This window comes from Dichomitus squalens, assembly GCF_000275845.1.
Source record: "Dichomitus squalens LYAD-421 SS1 unplaced genomic scaffold DICSQscaffold_112, whole genome shotgun sequence".
Classification (NCBI taxonomy): Eukaryota; Fungi; Basidiomycota; class Agaricomycetes; order Polyporales; family Polyporaceae; genus Dichomitus; species Dichomitus squalens.
This window is the reverse complement of record NW_006766994.1, coordinates 21,506-31,446: the sequence shown is the minus strand read 5'-3', so window position 1 is coordinate 31,446 and position 9,941 is coordinate 21,506. Positions and strand designations below refer to the sequence as shown.

At 54.5% G+C, this 9,941-nt stretch overlaps 2 protein-coding genes across 2 annotated transcripts; both read right to left on the bottom strand.

Moving 5' to 3' along the window:
* Positions 1-767: 767 nt before the first annotated feature.
* DICSQDRAFT_184243 (succinic semialdehyde dehydrogenase) lies at positions 768-3,483 on the bottom strand. The gene is made up of 15 exons (XM_007371512.1): positions 3,247-3,483; positions 3,092-3,185; positions 2,909-3,024; positions 2,778-2,849; positions 2,691-2,726; positions 2,604-2,636; positions 2,542-2,548; positions 2,460-2,486; positions 2,345-2,401; positions 2,279-2,285; positions 2,094-2,226; positions 1,724-1,973; positions 1,513-1,663; positions 1,043-1,446; positions 768-977 (listed from the first exon to the last, which is right to left on the bottom strand). Exons 1-15 carry the CDS (start codon positions 3,358-3,360, stop codon positions 910-912), a joined length of 1,569 nt encoding a protein of 522 aa, XP_007371574.1. The 5' UTR covers positions 3,361-3,483; the 3' UTR covers positions 768-909.
* A 193-nt stretch (positions 3,484-3,676) lies between these two features.
* On the bottom strand, positions 3,677-5,925 carry DICSQDRAFT_114050 (uncharacterized protein). The gene is made up of 2 exons (XM_007371511.1): positions 5,709-5,925; positions 3,677-5,539 (listed from the first exon to the last, which is right to left on the bottom strand). The coding sequence occupies exon 2, from the start codon at positions 5,212-5,214 to the stop codon at positions 4,204-4,206; it is 1,011 nt and encodes a 336-aa protein (XP_007371573.1). The 5' UTR covers positions 5,215-5,539; positions 5,709-5,925; the 3' UTR covers positions 3,677-4,203.
* Positions 5,926-9,941: the final 4,016 nt, after the last annotated feature.

Sequence of the window (9,941 nt, the reverse complement as noted above, 5' to 3'; positions counted from 1 at the left end):
CTATATTGCTAGTGGGTGTATGCAGGGTGATGGCGTCTATGACAGTGGATTAAACCCTAGGGTAGGGTTTAGCCGACCCTAGGGTCCGCCCACCAAAATCCCAGAAAACTCTTGCATAACTACAAAGGTTAAGTAAGTAACTACAAGTTAGAGGTAAAGGTAATGAAGTACTCACTCTTCAGTCAGTAAGGAAAGACTGAAGAGGGAGGACGCAATCTGAAATCCTTATATACTACAGAAAAGTGTCCATGACTAATCGAAGAGTGGTTAGTCACATGTACCATAGTGCGATGAATAATACGATGGTGAAAGAATTGCGACGTATCACACCATAGGATGAGTAAGAGATGAGTAAGGCATAGACCTGTCTAGACCGTTCTGGAGTAGTACAGATTGTCCTAGACAGTATCAGAAGAGTCCGGAAGCATAGCTATAGTACATGAGCAGAGAGTCCCAAATATGGTAACATACTACATAAGCGACTACAGCTAAGCGCTAGAAGACGCATAGCCTCGTGTAGTCCGGACCGGATAAGTCCAAGTTCAACACCCATCGATCGCGCCGCACCCACTGCGCTACAGGCGGCTCAGGCGGAGCCTGAACCTGGCTGGGCAGGTGCCCGGTAGGCGCGCGGGTAACTGAGCGAGCGACAAGAATTGAACACCCCTATTAGTCAATCGAGCAGCCACCGTCAATACCAATATCTCACCATGTTGCATCCCTAGTCAAAACGCTGCACATGCGCAATTGAGCACCTTAGTACATTTCATCGTGGGCGCGCCCCATATAGGAGGACGTAAGCTAATGCTACAGGAATCAAGACATGGTGTGGTATGAAATTGAAGCAAAATCCCTGTATATACTCGGTCGTGTGCATTTCTTTGTCCATCCTTCTCTGCGCTTCGTCTCTCACAAGCCACCAAACGCGATGAATTTAATATTCATGTACTCCTCAATGCCATGTCCGCCTTCGCGTCCTTTAACATCGGGGGAAATCAGCATCTGTCCGTCAGTACGACCTCACGCATCCTAGGACACTCACCAAGCCCACTCTCCTTGATCCCACCAAACGGAATGACCGCCTGGCTTATCAAGCCCGTGTTCGTCCCAACCATCCCAACCTCAAGCGCCTCCGCGACGCGCCAGACCCTTCCCACGTCCCGAGAGTAAAAGTAGCCCGCAAGCCCAACGGGCGTGTCGTTCGCCATTCGAATAACCTCTTCCTCGGTTTCAAACTTGGTGAGCGCAGCGAGGGGCCCAAATGTCTCCTCCTGGTTCACGAGCGCCGTGGGAGGGACGTCCGACAAGACGGTGGGCGCGAAGAACGAACCCGCGCCCGGGAGACGTTTACCGCCCAAGAGGAGATGAGCGCCTTGCTGGAGCGCATCATCGACGTGCTTCTGGACCTTCTCAATCGCGCGCTCATGAATCAAGGGCCCGTGGGTGCTGTGCTCGAGGTGCAACAGTCAACAGGGGCGTTGGACACAAGAGGAAGCGAGAGTCAATACGTACGTATCCTTGTCGAGACCGTTTCCTACCTTGAACGCAGCGACCTTCTCGGCGAGGCGTGAAGCGAACTCTGCGTAGACAGAGGACTGGACGTAGATGCGGTTTGCGCAGACACATGTCTGGCCCGTGCCGCGGAATTTGCATGCAATGACGCCTGCCGATTTAGTGCATGCGTCAGCGTATCAAAGGATAGGGAACGACAGTTGGGACTCGCCCTCAACAGCCGCATCGATGTCAGCATCATCGAAAACGATGAACGGCGCATTACCGCCCGCTTCGATCGAGACCTTCTTGAGTGTGGTTGAGGCGAGTCCATAGAGCATCTTCGCTACAGGGGTGCTACCAGTGAATGAGACCTTCTTGACGGCCGTGTTCTCACACATCTCCCGCCCGACCTCGTTTACGTTTGCCTGGGTAGTCACGACATTGATGACGCCAGGCGGTACACCAGCACGGGTCGCAAGCTACGTAAGGGCAAGTTGGTTAGTGACAATCGGGTGAAGGCCATAGTATGAGCAAGCAGTCGTATGGTCGCTGCGCAGCAATCTGCCACCGTCCACAACAGCGGCACGCCCGTGACTTACCTCGACAAGCGCGAGAGCAGAAAATGGGGTTTCTGGTGGGGGCTTAATGACGGCGGTGCACCCTGCTGCGAGGGCGGCGCCAAGCTTGCGGGTGATCATAGCCGAGGGGAAGTTCCAAGGAGTCAAGATTGACCTGCCTATGACGTCAGTTGATAGCAGGAGTAGACCGTACGATGAGTACGCACACTACACCTACAGGCCGGCACCGGCATTAGCATCTACAATTGCTGATAGGGCCGTCAGTGACGTACCGATAGGTTGTTTCACGACAACGTTACGGATGTTCGTGAACGCCGAAGGAACGACCTCTGCGCATAGAGGCACGAGTCAGAATAGTTACGAGACACATGTAGGTCGCATACTTACCGCCGTACGTCCGAACCGCCTCCTCGGCTACAAGCATACGAGGCGTAAGAGAAGTCTTAGCGAAGATGGGACAACACCTTACCGAACCACTGCGATAGGCCAACTCAGACACGATCCAATACAGGCGAAAGTGACTTTGCGTACCTCGATGAACGATGCACTGTATGCGTTCTCACCCTGGCCGAGTGGATAAGGCGTTAGTGAAGGGGAATTTCGTGATATAAGACTTACTTTAGCTTCCGCAAAGGGCTTCCCGTTCTCCATAGTCTACACGGCCGTTCGAGGGGACTGGCTGATGCTGCTAAAGAAACCACTCACAATGAGACGCGCGAGGTCGTCCGAGTGTTCGCGCATAAGCGCATACCACTTCAAGAGAATGTCATGCCTCTGCTGCAGCGCGAATATGCTTGAGAGCGATGAACGCGAGGAGACGTAACGGGACAGCATACCTTTGCAGTGGTCTTGCTCCATGTCTTGAACGCCTTCGAAGCCGCGCTTATAGCCTGCTTAGTTTCCTCTAAGCCCAGCTCCGGCACCGTCCCAAGCTCCTTCGCTGTAGCGGGGTCTGCGCAGGCCATATAGGTATGGTATTAGAGTTGGTTCGCAAGAGCTCGAAGGGACCGACTACGCACTGGTAACTTTGATGACTCCGCCCTCTTTCGCATCAATCCATTTCCCGTCGATGTAGGCTTGATTGTGGATCAAGGACGACTCCTTCAGGCCAAACTGCGCGTTTATGTGAGGCTTTTTGGTCGGATGCACATCTGAAGGCGAAGCAGAGACGCACAACAGAAGTACTGGCCATGCGATAACGGAAGAGGGAGTGCCTAGGGGTCAACCTGGATTTGAGGGTTGGCGTGAAGACGAGAGGGACAGATATGAGACGGTGGGTAGGTGGCATGAAGGGAGGAGCTATGAGGCACAGTCGATGGTGGTCGTGGACGACGTTCGGCGGGTGAGAGCCGGCCTTCCGCTCACCGACGTCACTGGCACCTTCGTCCCGCGGTTCGCAGTGTATTCCAGCAACGCAACTCCGAGCTCCCAAACATCGCTGTCCCCTCCCACCTCCTGCCTCTTATCGGAGCCATGATGACCACCACCAGACGTGAGACTGCCGTAGAAGGAACAAAAGAAAACACAACATAGCCCAGCGTGACTGTCGAATTCGAACCGCCTATCCGATTGAGCGAGGCGAACGTGATGCAAGCTCCCCATATGCGTTCTCACTGGCCCAAACAGCCGAGTCCATTCTCCATCATGATTAGCCCATAAGTTACGCTACACAGCTTATAAACAACCGGATGGCGAGCAAGACAAGTAACGACCACAGTTAGAAAACATCTACCTAGATCTGGCACTAGACTGGATTCCACAGAGCCAAGCGTCCAAGTGAGGCGACGTGTAGGTAGCCACAAGGTACAGATGCAAGTGTCAAGTACCGCTATCTGAAACCAGCCCCCTGAGTCAACAAACCCCAGACCGCGTGACGGCTCTGACACCCACGCATTCACTCCATCCGGAGTCTTCGCGCAGCAAGCAACGCGTAACACGTATCCACGATACCACAAGGATGCGTGCAATGGAGTGCGCAGGTGAGAGTCCCAGCCTAGTAATCCCGAAACGGCTCCCATCTTCCAGTTCCCCAGTATTGAGACCCAAGCCTCCAGTTCCGAATATCCCAGGAAGTCGACCACAGCACGCAAAGCGAGGCCAAGAAGGCGGCGGCGACGACGGTTAGCGGCGACTACCGCGGGCTCTCGACGAGAAGCTTCATCTTCGTGAACCCATCAGGGCCGTTCTCGCGCATGATACCGCGGAACATGTACTTTTCCCCAAGGTAATCCACCCTCCGCACGCCTTGCGCCTCCTCAAACGCCTGCACGCTCGGGAAGTTCCTGCACCGGCGCGAGTACGCCGCCGAGACCTCGTTCATCCGCCTCGTCGACAGACGTACCCAGTCGCTCTGCCTGATCCTGCTCTGGACCGTCTTGTAGAGCGCCATGAGCACATCGTACACCGTGATCGGCGCGTTCTCCGTCTCGTGCATAGAGACAGAGAGGAACGGGGAGCGCTCGCGCGAGCGTTCGCGCGGAGTCGTGTGCTGCTCAAGGTTGATGGGCCATTCTGGGATGAGGTCGCACTTGATCGTCATCCGGTACGTCGCAGGGTGCGTCGCAGGCTCGAGCAGTTCGTCGAGCGTGAGCGGGGTCCCAGATTTCTGACCGTAGGCGGTGATGCGCTGGGGGTTGAAGGTGTGGCAGGAGAGGTCGAAGAGGATCTTAGGGCCTCCAGCGCTCTCACCGTTGAGCAGAGGGTGAATCTGGGCTATCTGTGGGGAGCTCGGCTGGAAGACGGGTGACGCGAAAGGTTGAAGCACAGTGGGGAAGGTCACCCACGCAGGCTGGGCAAGACATGTATCGGAATAACGCCGCTGATGAGTGAACATAGGGGCCGATGCAGGATGGTTGGGGAGAGGCATGACAGGAGGAAGGGGGGTGACAATGATGGGTGGAGAAGGGAACGGCAGCGGGTTCGGGGGAGGTGCCAGGCTCGCGTGCCAAGAAGGACGTCGCTCACGCGGCGGAAACTCGTCGAAGCGTACTCGACGCTCGGGCGTAGGCGGAGGAGGAACGACCGAGACGGGAGGCAAGTTCGTGACCGGAGGGATGAAGGGCGAAACGTATGGTTGGTTGTAGAAAGGCGTCATGTACGGTGTCGGGTAGAAGAACTGAGGGTAGGGGTATTGTTGAGCCATGGTCGCTAAGAGTTGCGAAGGTGCTGGCAAGGTGATGAGAGAGCGTGGGCCGAAGGCTGTCTTATAGCAATGTCGGGAAGACTCTAGATGTCGTTACGAAAGCGGGATGTCCGATTCGGACCCACAAAGGTTCGAGTGTCGTGTCAGTAGGCGTACCAAGGTGTCTGCGTTAGTCGGTGAATGGGATGCTCCAGGTAGGGAAGTGGTATGCGCCGATGTGCGGGCAGTGTGCTGCGGGCGACGTAGAGGGGAGCTTTGGAAGAAGTGCACAGGAGCGGGTAGATTAAGAAGTCTTTGATTTGAATTTCCGTGACTCCGGGCTCCCCTGGAAACATCGCGACATGGCATCAGTCCCGCTATCATTGGAAGATCGGGAGCTGACAATGTCGAGCGCCAGGCGCTGGGCGATAGGACAGCGTCGCTGCCGGTCGTCCCGCGACCTCATTGGCAAGGACGAAGGGTTCGATGGGATATCGCGAGTCGGCACCACTCACCTTTGATGATGGGATCGTCGGTCAGAGAGCGTACGACCAGTGCTAGAATTAGGACAGAGGTAATGGAGTTTCAGATATCAGACGGCGGGATGACGATGACGAGAATGTACTGCCTGAGGCGTCGCGGCTGAGCCTAGTCGACTGCGCATATATACCTCTCGAAGGCGTCTTTTGCGGAGGTACAGTTGATCGACCTCTTTGGATAGATGGTGACCAGGTTGTAAAATGTCTCGCGGAGTGTAACACATTACAGTGTGGGTGCGGTCGCGAGGAAGATTTCGGAAGAGCAAGACGGGTGGTATCCACTAGTTACTTACGTGTGCCACTCCGAGACAGGCGGCACCCTTGTGCGCTCAAAGGTGGCAGTGCTCGTCGCGCTCGTCCAGGCTCGGCCTCACCGCATCATCCTCTGGTAAGTAACTGCCTCCCCTGCAACCTACGCACCCCACTGCCTGTCGTTTGCATGACAGAACATTCAAAACGTTATATTTTCGCTCAGAGATGCAGATGCCTACCGCGGCGGTCTCATCTGAGTGCCGACTTGCCGTCGTTCCCAGATGAGCCAACTGACGGCGAGACAAAACGTGGTCGTTTACTTGTCTCTTTGTGGGAGGCCACCTCACGAAGATCTACCCCTGTCTGTCTAGACGCTCTCCTTGTCCTACGGGCAGGTAAGCGCAGCCTTGTTCAACCGCATCGGTATCGAACCAAAAACATGCTAGTCCATCGTCGATGTCGTCGTGGAAACATCTTGTCACTTCGGACTTCCTGCAGGGTCAGATTTGCTCGCCGAACGTGCGTCCTTTCAGCGCATACAATCGCTCAGCTCATTCGAAATATCAAGGTGAGCTAACAAACCCTCTCAAAGAGCTCAGGAAGTAAACAGATGACCCTATGCTTCTGGGAGAACGCGTTTCTCATAGAATATGCCTTCCCCAAGCTACTGGCACCGTCCAGGTGATACTATACTTCGTCGCAATGGTGCAAAGCATGCTGCCCTGTGCTCGTTGGACACCCGGCGTCTGGAAAGTTGACCGCCATCTCTACTCAGTTGTTATCGCAAAGCACAATGAACTTCTGTCCCAGCCCTTTAACATCTGAAACAGCGAGATATGTGCGTTTGTACACAATCTATCAAAAAACCTCTGCAATTTTCTCGATGTCCCCATAACTCAATTCTAATGTGGGTTTGTCCGAGCTGGCGCATGCCTAGACCTCGTGCCTCCGATTACGGTCTGCAGCACGCGGGTTGGATGGTCGTAGAGGCAGTACGTATTGCTTTCTCAGCAGGTCCATGGCTTCTCATAGAACCAGTATCTTATGACGCGCAGGCATAGAAGTGACGGGCCGTCGGTCCATTGCAGTACGATAGTCAGCTCTCACAATCAAAGAATACTCATGCTGTGGATCGGCGATGTGCCTCCCGGTGGGGTCCCAACGCTACGGTCCGCAATTTCGCCGGCGTCTGAAGTGGTTCGCTGCGAACTCCGACTACGATCCTAGGTCTAGCTTCCCTAGCGATGTCGGCGGTCTCCGCGAAGGCTTGCAGCTCATTGACTTAGGTTATGTGACAATGCAGCCGTTCAATTCAGTATGTCAGGCGTAGGCTGGGCTTATCTCTTTAGCTTCTCTTTCTCCGTTTCAATCGGGGCATGCACCACGGCTCTAGTCAAGTTTTCGTAGGCGCCTCTGACGTGGGAGCAGCGGTGTGTCCGAGTTCAATCGAATGTTCTTCCATTGACGGCGGCAATTGCGCGTTCTACAAATAGGATGCTCGTTCCCCGAGGGGCGGTGGTGGCACTTGCCCAAGTAGCAAGGCAGTGACTTACAGCGAATTCAAGATGTGCTCCGGGGTCCGCTTCGCCGCCGCCCACGACTAGTGGCACGGTAGTTGTGGGTCCAGCTGGGCGGTCAAACAGGTAGTACATCCTCGGTCATCTGACGCAAAATGCTCAAAGACCTATCGAACGCTCTCGAGGACAATGTCCATCTTTCTTACCAAGGAGGAGAGCTGGTATGTGAGCGTCTCAGTTCCGCACCTGGCACACTGTGCACGCCAATGTCCGTTTCTAACCATGTACTGAATAATTGGCACAACTTGTGAACAGGTACCTTAACGCTGGGACGCTAACACTATACTGCATGGTCTCGAGCAGCCACAAGAATTGTTTTCCGAATCCCTGGCACTACGCGTTTTAGCTAGAATTCCTAGCGGAATTCCCTCACATGCTGCTTCGGATATGTGAGTCTCTGGGGTATCTGTCTATCGAGCCTACAGCTATGTGTCTGTAGGTGTCGCTGGTGGCCGGCGGGCTGCTGGAGACGTAAGACATCTGCCGAGATCCTACTTCTTGATACCGCTTGATATTGTTTTGGTAGCTTGGGCCCGTTGTCTCTTCATTTCCTTTGGTGAATGTGTTCTCTGCGTTGCGCCCGCCGCCAATAACGTAAGTCTATCGCGGAAGGGACAGTACTCCTACTTCGTATGAGACCAGAGGCCACTTGAGGCGCGGATAAATGACCCTTGCCAGTGTAGCACCGGGTGCTGGCGCGTCTGATGGACTTTATGGACGCAGACTGCTCCTCGCACTGGTCACTCTTTCAGGCAGGTGTTTAGCTCCATGCTTGACCTCCCTTCATAATGTTGAGTCTGGACGCCGAGTCCGACTATGAGATCCTTCCGACCGTAGAGTGTGAACGTTCCACTGAGTCGACGGCATAGTGATATAGCCCTACACAAGAGCATGAAGGCGCCTGGACACAGGCGCGCGTGGGTTGGAGTGAGCTCGGTTCTTGACAGGACTCGGACCTTGAGTGCTTTGAGTATCAAGCAACTACAGCCTGCCTTTATCCCATCGAATCACCGAGCTCTGGTCTGCGCATCCTTGGCCACTTGGCGTATCTCTTCTCTCCGCCTCGCACACCTGAACGTGCCCGACGTCACCCTGTCCTGCTGATTTTCTGATCTGCGCAGTCAAGCTCGGTCACCATACAGGAATCCCAGGTTCGATCCTGTCGCCGTGCGCTGTTAGGTTAACATCACCGATGTTGTCCTAGGTGTGTAGAAGCTTCCTGCTAGTCATGGCGCAGGTGTGTCTGACAGTTGGGTCAGTGCTGCAGACGCACCGTGTGCCCTATGAGAACGCCACTTGCATCATGAAGTCTAATGTATTGATCGCTCCCAGTACGGTGCAATCTAGACCGTGCACGTCTGTCCCGCAGCCGATCACGATCAACTGGTGAGATTGTACCTCTTGACGCTGCCCTACATCTCCCTTCGAGAACCACGCCCAACTTACATCCTGCCTATTGCCCATCCATTCGAGTGACCCGTACATACTCGTATACGCGACCGTTTTCAGTGCAAGTCTAGGGAGGCTTCGACTCACGAGAGACCAATGCCACCTCCCGACGATATTACATAACGCAAACCGTATCTCTTTCTTGATCCGACTCATCTGATGGCAACCGCCATCGTCTTCGACCTGGCACGTATATTTTCGTCCGGCAATGATGTCCGTTCAGGAACAGGTGCCAGGGTTGGTCACTAGTTCATAAACCAGCGCACGCTCTTTCCCGCTCGAGTTAGCTGCTCAGGACGCGGCATACAGTCGACACCCTCTTAACCCATAGCCCTCGGGACAGGCCCAAATATATGGGTTTTGAGGGGTTATGGGCTACCAGAACTTTAGCGCCTTCTAAGCGCCCTGATAAGTCCCAGTTAGCGAGCGCTGAACAGGCGTCTACTGACCCTTCGAGGGAGCGCTATGGGACTTCGAACACACTAACCTACCCACAACGTGGTTGAAGCATGGATGGATGCTGGGAGGACACTAGGAAGCATGTATCGAGTACTTTGTGGGTTATTGATGGGCGGAATCTCAATGTGACCACCATTACCGTATGGGTTTTGAGCCCTAGAAGGCTATGGGTTATGGGGTACTGGAGACCTATGGGTTATGGGGTCGAATTCCCCCTATCCCGACTTGGGAAAGCCAAAATCCTATGGGTTTTTACAGTTTATGGGTTACCAGGGGTATGGGTTAGGAGGGTGTCGACTGTACATGGCACTGCGCGTCTCTCCTTCGTCCCATCTGCTCGTCTCATTCTTTTCGCCCCTGCGCGAACTTGCATTCGTCCTGGTCCTCCGTCCTGCGCTATCTGTATTTATTGCTGCCACCGTATCTGGCGTGTAGGGCTGGCTCATCGCGGGCCTGGAAGATGTCATCTCCG

What these genes read in the sequence shown, in the direction of transcription:
- DICSQDRAFT_184243 (XM_007371512.1), bottom strand. Translation starts at nt 3,360, where the DNA reads ATGCCACCTACCCACCGTCTCATATCTGTCCCTCTCGTCTTCACGCCA. An exon ending in GGCGGTTCGGACGTACGGCG is followed by an intron (nt 2,402 to 2,459) that starts GTAAGTATGCGA and finishes CTCTATGCGCAG; the next exon opens with AGGTCGTTCCTTCGGCGTTC. An exon ending in AACGGTCTCGACAAGGATAC is followed by an intron (nt 1,447 to 1,512) that starts GTACGTATTGAC and finishes CCTCGAGCACAG; the next exon opens with CACCCACGGGCCCTTGATTC.
- DICSQDRAFT_114050 (XM_007371511.1), bottom strand. Translation starts at nt 5,214, where the DNA reads ATGGCTCAACAATACCCCTACCCTCAGTTCTTCTACCCGACACCGTAC.